The sequence below is a fragment of the Tachypleus tridentatus genome, chromosome 5 (assembly GCF_004210375.1).
Source record: "Tachypleus tridentatus isolate NWPU-2018 chromosome 5, ASM421037v1, whole genome shotgun sequence".
Classification (NCBI taxonomy): Eukaryota; Metazoa; Arthropoda; class Merostomata; order Xiphosura; family Limulidae; genus Tachypleus; species Tachypleus tridentatus.
In genome coordinates this window covers 7667177-7686506 of record NC_134829.1, presented here as the reverse complement: position 1 = coordinate 7686506, position 19330 = coordinate 7667177, and the positions used below count along the sequence as shown (strand labels likewise).

Below are 19330 nucleotides of genomic sequence, written 5' to 3'. Positions count from 1 at the left end.
TTAAACAAAACAGTTATAGTTGTACATTGTTAATATTAAACAAAACAGTTGTAGTTGTACATTGTTAATATTAAACAAAACAGTTATAGTTGTACATTGTTAATATTAAATAAAACAGTTATAGTTGTACATTGTTAATATTAAACAAAAACAGATATAGTTGACATTGTTAATATTAAACAAAACAGTTATAGTTGTACATTGTTAATATTAAACAAAACAGTTATAGTTGTACATTGTTAATATTAAACAAAACAGTTGTAGTTGTACATTGTTAATATTAAACAAAAACAGATATAGTTGTACATTGTTAATATTAAACAAAACAGTTATAGTTGTACATTGTTAATATTAAATAAAACAGTTATAGTTGTACATTATTAATATTAAACAAAAAACATATAGTTGTATGTCGTTAATATTAAACAAGACAATTACAGTTGTACATTGTTAATATTAAATAAAACAGTTATAGTTGTACGTTCTTAATGCCAAATAAAAACAGCTATAGTTGTACATTGTTAATATTAAACAAAAACAGATATAGTTGTACATTGTTAATATTAAACAAAACAGCAATAGTTGTACATTGTTAATATTAAACAAAACAGTTATAGTTGTACATTGTTAATATTAAACAAAACAGTTATAGTTGTACATTGTTAATATTAAACAAAACAGTTATAGTTGTACATTGTTAATATTAAACAAAACAGTTATATAGTTGTACATTGTTAATATTAAACAAAACAGTTATAGTTGTACATTGTTAATATTAAATAAAACAGTTATAGTTGTACATTGTTAATATTATTAAACAAAACAGATATAGTTGTACAGTTATATAGTTGTACATTGTTAATATTAAACAAAACAGTTATAGTTGTACATTGTTAATATTAAACAAAACAGTTATAGTTGTTAATATTAAACATTGTTAATATTAAACAAAACAGTTATAGTTGTACATTGTTAATATTAAACAAAACAGTTATAGTTGTACAGAATATAGTTGTACATTGTTAATATTAAACAAAACAGTTATAGTTGTACATTGTTAATATTAAATAAAACAGTTATAGTTGTACATTATTAATATTAAACAAAAAACATATAGTATAGTTGTATAGTTGTACATTGTTAATATTAAATAAAACAGTTATAGTTGTACGTTAATAAAATAAAAAAACAGTTATAGTTGTACATTGTTAATATTAAACAAAACAGTTATAGTTGTACATTGTTAATATTAAACAAAACAGCAATAGTTGTACATTGTTAAACATTGTTAATATTAAACAAAACAGTTATAGTTGTACATTGTTAATATTAAACAAAACAGATATAGTTGTACAAAAAACAGTTATAGTTGTACATATAGTATGTATTGTCGTTATAGTTGTAATAATATTAAACAAAACAGACAAATTTAAACAAAACAGTTGTAGTTGTACATTGTTAATATTAAACAAAAACAGTTGTACATTGTTAATATTAAACAAAACAGTTATAGTTGTACATTGTTAATATTAAATAAAACAGTTATAGTTGTACATTATTAATATTAAACAAAAAACATAAATGTCGTTAATATTAGCATTGTTATATTAAATAAAACAGTTGTTGTACATTAATATTAATATTAAACAAAACAGTTGTACATTGTTAATATTAAATAAAACAGTTATAGTTGTACGTTCTTAATGCCAAATAAAAACAGCTATAGTTGTACATTGTTAATATTAAACAAAAACAGCAATAGTTGTACATTATTAATATTAAACAAAACAATTACAGTTGTACATCGTTATTATTAAACAAAAACAGATATAGTTGTACATTGTTAATATTAAACAAAAACAGATATAGTTGTACATTGTTAATATTAAACAAAAACAGCAATAGTTGTACATTATTAATATTAAACAAAAAACATATAGTTGTATGTCGTTAATATTAAACAAGACAATTACAGTTGTACATTGTTAATATTAAATAAAACAGTTATAGTTGTACATTGTTAATATTAAACAAAAACAAATATAGTTGACATTGTTAATATTAAACAAAACAGTTATAGTTGTACATTGTTAATATTAAATAAAACAGTTATAGTTGTACATTGTTAATATTAAACAAAAACAAATATAGTTGACATTGTTAATATTAAACAAAACAGTTATAGTTGTACATTGTTAATATTAAACAACAACAGATATAGTTGACATTGTTAATATTAAACAAAACAGTTATAGTTGTACATTGTTAATATTAAACAAAACAGTTATAGTTGACATTGTTAATATTAAACAAAACAGTTATAGTTGTACATTGTTAATATTAAACAAAACAGTTATAGTTGTACATTGTTAATATTAAATAAAACAGTTATAGTTGTACATTGTTAATATCAAATAAAACAGTTATAGTTGTACATTGTTAATATTAAACAAAACAGTTATAGTTGTACGTTGTTAATATCAAAGAAAAACAGTTATAGTTGTACATTGCTAACATTAAACAAAAGAATTATAACACTACATTCGTTGATAGACTGAAGACTTTCGGAACATCGTCCACTACACTTGTGTCTCCACAATAGCCTGGCCTGGCATGGCCAGGTGGGTTAAGGAGTGCGACTCGTAATCTGCGGGTTCCCGTTATAATGTCACGGTCAATGCCACTATTCATTGGTAAAAAAGTAGCCCAGGAGTTGGTGGTGGATGGTGATGACTAGCTGCCTTCCCTATAGTCTTACACTGATAAATTAGGGACGGCTAGCGCAGATAGCCCTCGAGTAACTTTGCGCGACATTAAAAACAAAACAAAACCAAACCCCAATAGCCAGTTGCTGTCCATTCTGCAAAGTTTCAATAGTACATGTTTATTGTTAAAAACAGAGTAGAGGCTGAATGAGATAAATGATGAAGGATAAACGCAAATGAACTGAAACTAACAATACGTGGTAGTTATAAATGGTAAATATATAGCAACGAGGTGTAAAATATATATTTTAATAATATTACTTACTAGTAACAAATCGATAGATGGCGCGCATTCCTTTAACAGTAGGTGAAGACTGGTGACTTTTGAACTCTACAATCATGAATGGACCGTTTGACATAAGCTGCCGAGGGAGTGTGTTTCCACAGTAATTGTTCAAACGCTCTCTGCGGGCCTTTATTGCAATAAAAACCATAACAGTATCTAATTGTCCTTCGCAGCTGTAATAAAGAAAAATTATAATAAAACATTTTACAGATAAAACTTTAACTCAAATTTAATACATGGTTGAATTACTTTTAAAAAATCAGATGTATAATAACGTATTTAAATTATACCTGGGTTTGTTGTTTTCAGAAAGTAATATCTCACTTTTATAATCACATTGTAGCCCTCTGTTTTGTACTGTTTTTCTTAAAGGTATTATATTCTATAATCAGTATATAACCAACAATATATGTCTTATTGAAATGTATTTTAATTCTGTAATCTTTATATATAAAGACGAAATGTGTGTTTGTTTGCACCCTAACTCTTCTGAGCCTATTAGGCCAACCTCAACCAAATGTAAACACTATGAAGTATGGGTAACCACTTGAGGGTATCACAACTGAACTTAAACCTATTTATATTTTGTGAAGCCTGACGGTTAATGACTTCCAGCCCACGTTCTCAAACAATATTATTGACGATTTAAACAATGTCAAATTTCCCAGTTTTGAGTAACGAGTTTCAACAAACGATTTTAAAGATTCGCATACAATTTTATGGTTTGCACTAATGACATCACGAATCTATAAATTGGCTCTAAAAATACTTAATCTAAAAACGGTTTTCAACATTTACGATTGAAATCCTAGTAACATATATTCAATTTCTGATAGTCCAGGAACAAGGTTCCATTTAATCAACCTTTTCCATGTATTAGTTTCATACCATCTGCAGTCGAATAACAAACTCACCACAAAAAGGATAAAGATAAAATACATGAGGTAATGCAGAAAAGAAATTTAAACTTTGTATTCAACACGAATCTTTCAAAATTAGCAAAACTGTCATTAAAGAATTCAAGAAGAGTTCAGAGTGAAATAAATTTAAAACCAGCAAACTTCTCTAAATTTATTTAACATACACACTTTAACTGTGGTGAGTAAAATAACATCAACTCTTTTCCTCATTAAAGATAACTTTGGATCATATATACAGTGACAATACGGTATACATATTATTAACCATGCTGTCTACGAAATACTTCTCTACATAAGCTCCTTGGTTAGAAGGGGATATTCAAAGATTTCCTCAACAATGTTTTTATTTGAAGATTAAGTCACCCATCACGCAGAAAAATTTTTAAAATGACTCTTTATCTGACTAGAAGAAGTAAAAACCTGTTCAAGTTTGGCAAATACTAGCTGAATATCAGTTATGTATCAATGTCTAATTAGTATCAGTTGAATATCAGATAACTATATTTAGTTAGTACAAGCTGAATATCAGTTAAATATCTATGTCTAGTTAGTATCGCCTAAAAATCACTTAAGTACCTATGACTAGTTAGTACCAGCTAAATATCATATCTACTTATATTTCGTACCAGTTTAATAACAGTTAAGTATCTATATCCAGTTAGTACCAGCTGAATATCAGTTAAATATCTATGTCTCGTTAGTACCAGCAGAATAACAATAAAGTTTCAATGTCTAGAAAGTATCATTTCAATACACTTAAGTATCTATGTCTAGTTAGTACCAGTTGAGTATCACTTAAGTATCTATTTCTAGTTAGCTGAATATCACTTAAGTATCTATGTCTAGTAAGTACCAGCAGAATATCACTTAAGTATCTATGTCTAGTTAGTACCAGTTGAATATCACTTAAGTATCTATGTCTAGTTAGTACCAATTGAATATCACTTAAGTATCTATGTCTAGTTAGTACCAGCAGAATATGACTCAAGTATCTATGTCTAGTTGGTACCAGTTGAATATCACTTAAGTATCTATGTTTCGTTAGTACCAGTTGAATATAAATTTAGTATCTATGTTTAGTTAGCACCAGCTGAATATCACTTAAGTATCTATGTCTAGTTAGTACCAGTTGAATATCACTGAAGTATCTATGTTTAGTTAGCACCAGCTGAATATCACTTAAGTATCTATGTCCAGTTAGTACTAGTTGAATATCACTTAAGTATCTTTTTTAGTTAGCACCAGCTGAATATCACTTAACCATCTATGTCTAGTTAGTACCAGTTGAATATCTCTTAAGTATCTATGTCTAGTTAGTACCACTTGAATATCACTTAAGTATCTATGTCTAGTTAGTACCAGTTGAATATCACTTAAGTATCTATGTCTAGTTAGTACCAGTTCAATAACACTTAAGTATCTATGTCTACTTAGTACCAGTTGAAAATCACTTAAGTATCTATGTCTACTTAGTACCAGTTGAAAATCACTTAAGTATCTATGTCTAGTTAGTACCAGCAGAATATTACATAAGTATCTATGTCTATTTAGTACCAGTTGAATAACACTTAAGTATCTATGTCTACTTAGTACGAACTGAATATCACTTAAGTATCTATGTCTAGTTAGTACCAGCAGAATATGAATTAAGTATCTATTTCTAGTTAGCTGAATATCACTTAAGTATCTATGTCTAGTTAGTACCAGTTGAATATCACTTAAGTATCTTTGTTTAGTTAGCACCAGCTGAATATCACTTAAGCATCTATGTCTAGTTAGTACCAGTGGAATATCACTTAAGTATCTATGTCTAGTTAGTACCAATTGAATATCACTTAAGTATCTATGTCTAGTTAGTACCAGTTGAATATCACTTAAGTATCTATGTCTAGTTAGTACCAGCAGAATATGAATTAAGTATCTATTTCTAGTTAGCTGAATATCACTTAAGTATCTATGTTTAGTTAGTACCAGTTGAATATCTATTAAGTATCTTTGATTAGTTAGCACCAGCTGAATATCACTTAAGCATCTATGTCTAGTTAGTACCAGTTGAATATCACTTAAGTATCTATGTCTAGTTAGTACCAGTTGAATAACACTTAAGTATGTATGTTTAGTTAGCACCAGCTGAATATCACTTAAGTATCTATGTCTAGTTAGTACCACGTGGCTATCAGTTTAGTATCTATGTTTATTAAGTACCAGTTGAATATCAGTTAAATATCTGACTGATTAGTAGTAGCTGAATATCAGATAACTATCTATATTTAGTTAGTAGCAGGTGAATATCAGTTAAGTATCTGTTTCTTGTTAGTACCAGCTGAATATCAGTTAGGTATCTATGTCTGGTTAGTATCAGTTGAATATCAGTTAAGTATCTGTTTCTAGTTATTATCAGTTGAATATCAGTTAAGTATCTGTTTCTAGTTAGCACCAGCTGAATATCACTTAAGCATCTATGTCTAGTTAGTACCACGTGGATATCAGTTTAGTATCTATGTCTAGTGAGTACCAGTTGAATATCAGTTAAATATCTGTCTGAGTAGTAGCAGCTGAATATCAGCTAAATATCTGTTTCTTGTTAGTACCAGTCGAATATCAGTTATGCATTTGTGTATGTCTAATAAATTCCAGTTGAATATGTTAAGTATTGATGTCTAGTTAGTATCAGCTGAATATCAGTTTAGTATCTATATCTAGTTAGTACCAGTTAAATATCATTTAGGTATCTATATTGAATTAGTACCATCTGAATATCAGCAAAGTATATTTCTGGTTAGTCCAAAGTGAATATCATATACGTATCTTTGTCTAGATAGTACCACATGGATATCAGTTAAGTGTCTATGTTTAGTTAGTACTCGCTAAATATTAGTTAAGTATCTATATCCAGTTGGTAGCAGTCGAATATCACTTAAGTGTATATGTCTAATTAGTTTGTTTGTTTTTGAATTTCGCACAAAGCTACTCGGGGGCTATCTGTGCTAGCCGTCCCTAATTTAGCAGTGTAATACTATAGGGAAGGCAGCTAGTCATCATCACCCACCGCCAACTCTTGGACTGCTCTTTACCAACGAATAGTGGGATTGATCGTAAATTATAACGCCCCCACGGCTGAAAGGGCGAGCATGTTTGGCACGATGGGGATGCGAACCCGCGCCCCTCAGAGTACGAGTCACACGCCTGAATACGCTTGTCCATGCCGGGCATATCTATTTCGTGTTAGTATATGTTCCCTTTTTCAGGCATTACTGTGTCTATTTACTACCATATGAATTTATGTTTGGCTACTACCAGTTCAATCTCTGTTATTGTTTGATAGATTGTTTAGGCTGTGTGCTCGTGGTGAAACTGTGCAGAATTGAAAGCAACTGCCTGTTGTGGAGACACTAGTTTAGAGGACGAAATTCAAGTCATTTGCCTCCATTCTCCTACATACTCTAACACTGATAGGGAAAACAAAACATACTCTTACACTGATAGGGAAAACGGAACATACTCTTACACTCATAGGGAAAACAGAACATACTCTTACACTCATAGGGAAACAGAACATACTCTTACACTGATAGGGAAAATGGAACATACTCTTACACTCATAGGGAAAAAGAACATACTCTTACACTCATAGGGAAAACAGAACATACTCTTACACTGATAGGGAAAACAGAACATACTCTTACACTACAGGGAAAACAGAACATACTCTTAAACTGATAAGGAAAACAGAACATACTCTTAAACTGATAGGGAAAACAGAACATACTTTTACACTGATAGGGAAAACAGAACATACTCTTACACTGACAGGGAAAACAGAACATACTATTACACTTAGAACATACTCTTAAACTGATAGGGAAAACAGAACATACTCTTACACTGACAGGGAAAACAGAACATACTCTTACACTGAGAGGGAAAACAGAACATACTCTTACACTGACAGGGAAAACAGAACATACTCTTACACTGATAGGGAAAACAGAACATACTCTTACACTGATAGGGAAAACAGAACATACTCTTACACTGATAGGGAAAACAGAACATACTCTTACACTGATAGGGAAAACAGAACATACTCTTACACTGATAGGGAAAACAGAACATACTCTTACACTGATAGGGAAAACAGAACATACTCTTACACTGATAGGGAAAACAGAACATACTCTTACACTGATAGGGAAAACAGAACATACTCTTACACTGATAGGGAAAACAGAACATACTCTTACACTGATAGGGAAAACAGAACATACTCTTACACTGATAGGGAAAACAGAACATACTCTTACACTGATAGGGAAAACAGAACATACTCTTACACTGATAGGGAAAACAGAACATACTCTTACACTGATAGGGAAAACAGAACATACTCTTACACTGATAGGGAAAACAGAACATACTCTTACACTGATAGGGAAAACAGAACATACTCTTACACTGATAGGGAAAACAGAACATACTCTTACACTGATAGGGAAAACAGAACATACTCTTACACTGATAGGGAAAACAGAACATACTCTTACACTGATAGGGAAAACAGAACATACTCTTACACTGATAGGGAAAACAGAACATACTCTTACACTGATAGGGAAAACAGAACATACTCTTACACTGACAGGGAAAACAGAACATACTCTTACACTGATAGGGAAAACAGAACATACTCTTACACTGATAGGGAAAACAGAACATACTCTTACACTGATAGGGAAAACAGAACATACTCTTACACTGATAGGGAAAACAGAACATACTCTTACACTGATAGGGAAAACAGAACATACTCTTACACTGATAGGGAAAACAGAACATACTCTTACACTGATAGGGAAAACAGAACATACTCTTACACTGATAGGGAAAACAGAACATACTCTTACACTGATAGGGAAAACAGAACATACTCTTACACTGATAGGGAAAACAGAACATACTCTTACACTGACAGGGAAAACAGAACATACTCTTACACTGATAGGGAAAACAGAACATACTCTTACACTGATAGGGAAAACAGAACATACTCTTACACTGATAGGGAAAACAGAACATACTCTTACACTGATAGGGAAAACAGAACATACTCTTACACTGATAGGGAAAACAGAACATACTCTTACACTGATAGGGAAAACAGAACATACTCTTACACTGATAGGGAAAACAGAACATACTCTTACACTGATAGGGAAAACAGAACATACTCTTACACTGATAGGGAAAACAGAACATACTCTTACACTGATAGGGAAAACAGAACATACTCTTACACTGATAGGGAAAACAGAACATACTCTTACACTGATAGGGAAAACAGAACATACTCTTACACTGACAGGGAAAACAGAACATACTCTTACACTGATAGGGAAAACAGAACATACTCTTACACTGATAGGGAAAACAGAACATACTCTTACACTGATAGGGAAAACAGAACATACTCTTACACTGATAGGGAAAACAGAACATACTCTTACACTGATAGGGAAAACAGAACATACTCTTACACTGATAGGGAAAACAGAACATACTCTTACACTGATAGGGAAAACAGAACATACTCTTACACTGATAGGGAAAACAGAACATACTCTTACACTGATAGGGAAAACAGAACATACTCTTACACTGATAGGGAAAACAGAACATACTCTTACACTGATAGGGAAAACAGAACATACTCTTACACTGATAGGGAAAACAGAACATACTCTTACACTGATAGGGAAAACAGAACATACTCTTACACTGATAGGGAAAACAGAACATACTCTTACACTGATAGGGAAAACAGAACATACTCTTACACTGATAGGGAAAACAGAACATACTCTTACACTGATAGGGAAAACAGAACATACTCTTACACTGATAGGGAAAACAGAACATACTCTTACACTGATAGGGAAAACAGAACATACTCTTACACTGATAGGGAAAACAGAACATACTCTTACACTGATAGGGAAAACAGAACATACTCTTACACTGATAGGGAAAACAGAACATACTCTTACACTGATAGGGAAAACAGAACATACTCTTACACTGATAGGGAAAACAGAACATACTCTTACACTGATAGGGAAAACAGAACATACTTTTACACTGATAGGGAAAACAGAACATACTCTTACACTGATAGGGAAAACAGAACATACTCTTACACTGATAGGGAAAACAGAACATACTCTTACACTGATAGGGAAAACAGAACATACTCTTACACTGATAGGGAAAACAGAACATACTCTTACACTGATAGGGAAAACAGAACATACTCTTACACTGATAGGGAAAACAGAACATACTCTTACACTGATAGGGAAAACAGAACATACTCTTACACTGATAGGGAAAACAGAACATACTCTTACACTGATAGGGAAAACAGAACATACTCTTACACTGATAGGGAAAACAGAACATACTCTTACACTGATAGGGAAAACAGAACATACTCTTACACTGATAGGGAAAACAGAACATACTCTTACACTGATAGGGAAAACAGAACATACTCTTACACTGATAGGGAAAACAGAACATACTCTTACACTGATAGGGAAAACAGAACATACTCTTACACTGATAGGGAAAACAGAACATACTCTTACACTGATAGGGAAAACAGAACATACTCTTACACTGATAGGGAAAACAGAACATACTCTTACACTGATAGGGAAAACAGAACATACTCTTACACTGATAGGGAAAACAGAACATACTCTTACACTGATAGGGAAAACAGAACATACTCTTACACTGATAGGGAAAACAGAACATACTCTTACACTGATAGGGAAAACAGAACATACTCTTACACTGATAGGGAAAACAGAACATACTCTTACACTGATAGGGAAAACAGAACATACTCTTACACTGATAGGGAAAACAGAACATACTCTTACACTGATAGGGAAAACAGAACATACTCTTACACTGATAGGGAAAACAGAACATACTCTTACACTGATAGGGAAAACAGAACATACTCTTACACTGATAGGGAAAACAGAACATACTCTTACACTGATAGGGAAAACAGAACATACTCTTACACTGATAGGGAAAACAGAACATACTCTTACACTGATAGGGAAAACAGAACATACTCTTACACTGATAGGGAAAACAGAACATACTCTTACACTGATAGGGAAAACAGAACATACTCTTACACTGATAGGGAAAACAGAACATACTCTTACACTGATAGGGAAAACAGAACATACTCTTACACTGATAGGGAAAACAGAACATACTCTTACACTGATAGGGAAAACAGAACATACTCTTACACTGATAGGGAAAACAGAACATACTCTTACACTGATAGGGAAAACAGAACATACTCTTACACTGATAGGGAAAACAGAACATACTCTTACACTGATAGGGAAAACAGAACATACTCTTACACTGATAGGGAAAACAGAACATACTCTTACACTGATAGGGAAAACAGAACATACTCTTACACTGATAGGGAAAACAGAACATACTCTTACACTGATAGGGAAAACAGAACATACTCTTACACTGATAGGGAAAACAGAACATACTCTTACACTGATAGGGAAAACAGAACATACTCTTACACTGATAGGGAAAACAGAACATACTCTTACACTGATAGGGAAAACAGAACATACTCTTACACTGATAGGGAAAACAGAACATACTCTTACACTGATAGGGAAAACAGAACATACTCTTACACTCATAGGGAAAACAGAACATACTCTTACACTGATAGGGAAAACAGAACATACTCTTACACTGATAGGGAAAACAGAACATACTCTTACACTGATAGGGAAAACAGAACATACTCTTACACTGATAGGAAAAACAGAACATACTCTTACACTGATAGGGAAAACAGAACATACTCTTACACTGATAGGGAAAACAGAACATACTCTTACACTGATAGGGAAAACAGAACATACTCTTACACTGATAGGGAAAACAGAACATACTCTTACACTGATAGGGAAAACAGAACATACTCTTACACTCACAGGGAAAACTAAACATACTATTACACTGACAGGGAAAATAGAACATACTCTTACACTCATAGGGAAAACAGAACATACTCTTACACTGAAAACAGGGAAAACACAGAACAGAACTACTTACACTGATAGGGAAAACAGAACATACTCTTACACTCATAGGGAAAACAGAACATACTCTTACACTGATAGGGAAAACAGAACATACTCTTACACTGATAGGGAAAACAGAACATACTCTTACACTGATAGGGAAAACAGAACATACTCTTACACTGATAGGGAAAACAGAACATACTCTTACACTGATAGGGAAAACAGAACATACTCTTACACTGATAGGGAAAACAGAACATACTCTTACACTGATAGGGAAAACAGAACATACTCTTACACTGATAGGGAAAACAGAACATACTCTTACACTGATAGGGAAAACAGAACATACTCTTACACTGATAGGGAAAACAGAACATACTCTTACACTGATAGGGAAAACAGAACATACTCTTACACTGATAGGGAAAACAGAACATACTCTTACACTGATAGGGAAAACAGAACATACTCTTACACTGATAGGGAAAACAGAACATACTCTTACACTGATAGGGAAAACAGAACATACTCTTACACTGATAGGGAAAACAGAACATACTCTTACACTGATAGGGAAAACAGAACATACTCTTACACTGATAGGGAAAACAGAACATACTCTTACACTGATAGGGAAAACAGAACATACTCTTACACTGATAGGGAAAACAGAACATACTCTTACACTGATAGGGAAAACAGAACATACTCTTACACTGATAGGAAAACAGAACATACTCTTACACTGATAGGGAAAACAGAACATACTCTTACACTGATAGGGAAAACAGAACATACTCTTACACTGATAGGGAAAACAGAACATACTCTTACACTGATAGGGAAAACAGAACATACTCTTACACTGATAGGGAAAACAGAACATACTCTTACACTGATAGGGAAAACAGAACATACTCTTACACTGATAGGGAAAACAGAACATACTCTTACACTGATAGGGAAAACAGAACATACTCTTACACTGATAGGGAAAACAGAACATACTCTTACACTGATAGGGAAAACAGAACATACTCTTACACTGATAGGGAAAACAGAACATACTCTTACACTGATAGGGAAAACAGAACATACTCTTACACTGATAGGGAAAACAGAACATACTCTTACACTGATAGGGAAAACAGAACATACTCTTACACTGATAGGGAAAACAGAACATACTCTTACACTGATAGGGAAAACAGAACATACTCTTACACTGATAGGGAAACAGAACATACTCTTACACTGATAGGGAAAACAGAACATACTCTTACACTGATAGGGAAAACAGAACATACTCTTACACTGATAGGGAAAACAGAACATACTCTTACACTGATAGGGAAAACAGAACATACTCTTACACTGATAGGGAAAACAGAACATACTCTTACACTGATAGGGAAAACAGAACATACTCTTACACTGATAGGGAAAACAGAACATACTCTTACACTGATAGGGAAAACAGAACATACTCTTACACTGATAGGGAAAACAGAACATACTCTTACACTGATAGGGAAAACAGAACATACTCTTACACTGATAGGGAAAACAGAACATACTCTTACACTGATAGGGAAAACAGAACATACTCTTACACTGATAGGGAAAACAGAACATACTCTTACACTGATAGGGAAAACAGAACATACTCTTACACTGATAGGGAAAACAGAACATACTCTTACACTGATAGGGAAAACAGAACATACTCTTACACTGATAGGGAAAACAGAACATACTCTTACACTGATAGGGAAAACAGAACATACTCTTACACTGATAGGGAAAACAGAACATACTCTTACACTGATAGGGAAAACAGAACATACTCTTACACTGATAGGGAAAACAGAACATACTCTTACACTGATAGGGAAAACAGAACATACTCTTACACTGATAGGGAAAACAGAACATACTCTTACACTGATAGGGAAAACAGAACATACTCTTACACTGATAGGGAAAACAGAACATACTCTTACACTGATAGGGAAAACAGAACATACTCTTACACTGATAGGGAAAACAGAACATACTCTTACACTGATAGGGAAAACAGAACATACTCTTACACTGATAGGGAAAACAGAACATACTCTTACACTGATAGGGAAAACAGAACATACTCTTACACTGATAGGGAAAACAGAACATACTCTTACACTGATAGGGAAAACAGAACATACTCTTACACTGATAGGGAAAACAGAACATACTCTTACACTGATAGGGAAAACAGAACATACTCTTACACTGATAGGGAAAACAGAACATACTCTTACACTGATAGGGAAAACAGAACATACTCTTACACTGATAGGGAAAACAGAACATACTCTTACACTGATAGGGAAAACAGAACATACTCTTACACTGATAGGGAAAACAGAACATACTCTTACACTGATAGGGAAAACAGAACATACTCTTACACTGATAGGGAAAACAGAACATACTCTTACACTGATAGGGAAAACAGAACATACTCTTACACTGATAGGGAAAACAGAACATACTCTTACACTGATAGGGAAAACAGAACATACTCTTACACTGATAGGGAAAACAGAACATACTCTTACACTGATAGGGAAAACAGAACATACTCTTACACTGATAGGGAAAACAGAACATACTCTTACACTGATAGGGAAAACAGAACATACTCTTACACTGATAGGGAAAACAGAACATACTCTTACACTGATAGGGAAAACAGAACATACTCTTACACTGATAGGGAAAACAGAACATACTCTTACACTGATAGGGAAAACAGAACATACTCTTACACTGATAGGGAAAACAGAACATACTCTTACACTGATAGGGAAAACAGAACATACTCTTACACTGATAGGGAAAACAGAACATACTCTTACACTGATAGGGAAAACAGAACATACTCTTACACTGATAGGGAAAACAGAACATACTCTTACACTGATAGGGAAAACAGAACATACTCTTACACTGATAGGGAAAACAGAACATACTCTTACACTGATAGGGAAAACAGAACATACTCTTACACTGATAGGGAAAACAGAACATACTCTTACACTGATAGGGAAAACAGAACATACTCTTACACTGATAGGGAAAACAGAACATACTCTTACACTGATAGGGAAAACAGAACATACTCTTACACTGATAGGGAAAACAGAACATACTCTTACACTGATAGGGAAAACAGAACATACTCTTACACTGATAGGGAAAACAGAACATACTCTTACACTGATAGGGAAAACAGAACATACTCTTACACTGATAGGGAAAACAGAACATACTCTTACACTGATAGGGAAAACAGAACATACTCTTACACTGATAGGGAAAACAGAACATACTCTTACACTGATAGGGAAAACAGAACATACTCTTACACTGATAGGGAAAACAGAACATACTCTTACACTGATAGGGAAAACAGAACATACTCTTACACTGATAGGGAAAACAGAACATACTCTTACACTGATAGGGAAAACAGAACATACTCTTACACTGATAGGGAAAACAGAACATACTCTTACACTGATAGGGAAAACAGAACATACTCTTACACTGATAGGGAAAACAGAACATACTCTTACACTGATAGGGAAAACAGAACATACTCTTACACTGATAGGGAAAACAGAACATACTCTTACACTGATAGGGAAAACAGAACATACTCTTACACTGATAGGGAAAACAGAACATACTCTTACACTGATAGGGAAAACAGAACATACTCTTACACTGATAGGGAAAACAGAACATACTCTTACACTGATAGGGAAAACAGAACATACTCTTACACTGATAGGGAAAACAGAACATACTCTTACACTGATAGGGAAAACAGAACATACTCTTACACTGATAGGGAAAACAGAACATACTCTTACACTGATAGGGAAAACAGAACATACTCTTACACTGATAGGGAAAACAGAACATACTCTTACACTGATAGGGAAAACAGAACATACTCTTACACTGATAGGGAAAACAGAACATACTCTTACACTGATAGGGAAAACAGAACATACTCTTACACTGATAGGGAAAACAGAACATACTCTTACACTGATAGGGAAAACAGAACATACTCTTACACTGATAGGGAAAACAAAACATACTCTTACACTGACAGGGAAAATAGAACATACTCTTACACTGATAGGGAAAACAGAACATACTCTTACACTGATAGGGAAAACAGAACATACTTTACACTGATAGGGAAAACAGAACATACTCTTACACTGATAGGGAAAACAGAACATACTATTACACTGATAGGGAAAATAGAACATACTCTTACACTGATAGGAAAACAGAAAACTCTTACACTGAAGGGAAAAACAGAACATACTTACACTGATAGGGAAAAACAGAACATACTCTTACACTGATAGGGAAAACAGAACATACTCTTACACTCATAGGGAAAACAGAACATACTCTTACACTGATAGGGAAAACAGAACATACTTTACACTGATAGGGAAAACAGAACATACTCTTACACTGATAGGGAAAACAGAACATACTCTTACACTGATAGGGAAAACAGAACATACTCTTACACTGATAGGGAAAACAGAACATACTCTTACACTGATAGGGAAAACAGAACATACTCTTACACTGATAGGGAAAACAGAACATACTCTTACACTGATAGGGAAAACAGAACATACTCTTACACTGATAGGGAAAACAGAACATACTCTTACACTGATAGGGAAAACAGAACATACTCTTACACTGATAGGGAAAACAGAACATACTCTTACACTGATAGGGAAAACAGAACATACTCTTACACTGATAGGGAAAACAGAACATACTCTTACACTGATAGGGAAAACAGAACATACTCTTACACTGATAGGGAAAACAGAACATACTCTTACACTGATAGGGAAAACAGAACATACTCTTACACTGATAGGGAAAACAGAACATACTCTTACACTGATAGGGAAAACAGAACATACTCTTACACTGATAGGGAAAACAGAACATACTCTTACACTGATAGGGAAAACAGAACATACTCTTACACTGATAGGGAAAACAGAACATACTCTTACACTGATAGGGAAAACAGAACATACTCTTACACTGATAGGGAAAACAGAACATACTCTTACACTGATAGGGAAAACAGAACATACTCTTACACTGATAGGGAAAACAGAACATACTCTTACACTGATAGGGAAAACAGAACATACTCTTACACTGATAGAAAAACAGAAAACAGAACATACTCTTACACTGATAGGGAAAACAGAACATACTCTTACACTGATAGGGAAAACAGAACATACTCTTACACTGATAGGGAAAACAGAACATACTCTTACACTGATAGGGAAAACAGAACATACTCTTACACTGATAGGGAAAACAGAACATACTCTTACACTGATAGGGAAAACAGAACATACTCTTACACTGATAGGGAAAACAGAACATACTCTTACACTGATAGGGAAAACAGAACATACTCTTACACTGATAGGGAAAACAGAACATACTCTTACACTGATAGGGAAAACAGAACATACTCTTACACTGATAGGGAAAACAGAACATACTCTTACACTGATAGGGAAAACAGAACATACTCTTACACTGATAGGGAAAACAGAACATACTCTTACACTGATAGGGAAAACAGAACATACTCTTACACTGATAGGGAAAACAGAACATACTCTTACACTGATAGGGAAAACAGAACATACTCTTACACTGATAGGGAAAACAGAACATACTCTTACACTGATAGGGAAAACAGAACATACTCTTACACTGATAGGGAAAACAGAACATACTCTTACACTGATAGGGAAAACAGAACATACTCTTACACTGATAGGGAAAACAGAACATACTCTTACACTGATAGGGAAAACAGAACATACTCTTACACTGATAGGGAAAACAGAACATACTCTTACACTGATAGGGAAAACAGAACATACTCTTACACTGATAGGGAAAACAGAACATACTCTTACACTGATAGGGAAAACAGAACATACTCTTACACTGATAGGGAAAACAGAACATACTCTTACACTGATAGGGAAAACAGAACATACTCTTACACTGATAGGGAAAACAGAACATACTCTTACACTGATAGGGAAAACAGAACATACTCTTACACTGATAGGGAAAACAGAACATACTCTTACACTGATAGGGAAAACAGAACATACTCTTACACTGATAGGGAAAACAGAACATACTCTTACACTGATAGGGAAAACAGAACATACTCTTACACTGATAGGGAAAACAGAACATACTCTTACACTGATAGGGAAAACAGAACATACTCTTACACTGATAGGGAAAACAGAACATACTCTTACACTGATAGGGAAAACAGAACATACTCTTACACTGATAGGGAAAACAGAACATACTCTTACACTGATAGGGAAAACAGAACATACTCTTACACTGATAGGGAAAACAGAACATACTCTTACACTGATAGGGAAAACAGAACATACTCTTACACTGATAGGGAAAACAGAACATACTCTTACACTGATAGGGAAAACAGAACATACTCTTACACTGATAGGGAAAACAGAACATACTCTTACACTGATAGGGAAAACAGAACATACTCTTACACTGATAGGGAAAACAGAACATACTCTTACACTGATAGGGAAAACAGAACATACTCTTACACTGATAGGGAAAACAGAACATACTCTTACACTGATAGGGAAAACAGAACATACTCTTACACTGATAGGGAAAACAGAACATACTCTTACACTGATAGGGAAAACAGAACATACTCTTACACTGATAGGGAAAACAGAACATACTCTTACACTGATAGGGAAAACAGAACATACTCTTACACTGATAGGGAAAACAGAACATACTCTTACACTGATAGGGAAAACAGAACATACTCTTACACTGATAGGGAAAACAGAACATACTCTTACACTGATAGGGAAAACAGAACATACTCTTACACTGATAGGGAAAACAGAACATACTCTTACACTGATAGGGAAAACAGAACATACTCTTACACTGATAGGGAAAACAGAACATACTCTTACACTGATAGGGAAAACAGAACATACTCTTACACTGATAGGAAAAACAGAACATACTCTTACACTGATAGGG

The 19330-nt window shown here is 33.6% G+C and overlaps 1 protein-coding gene across 1 annotated transcript in view; it reads right to left on the bottom strand.

Moving 5' to 3' along the window:
• Positions 1–19330, bottom strand: part of LOC143251265 (suppressor of lurcher protein 1-like) — a 64247-nt gene that overhangs the window by 27779 nt on the left and 17138 nt on the right. Inside the window, exon 2 of the mRNA XM_076502705.1 lies at positions 3031–3224. Within this exon, the coding sequence (XP_076358820.1) occupies positions 3031–3224 (194 nt within the window). The remainder of the gene's footprint in view (positions 1–3030; positions 3225–19330) is intronic.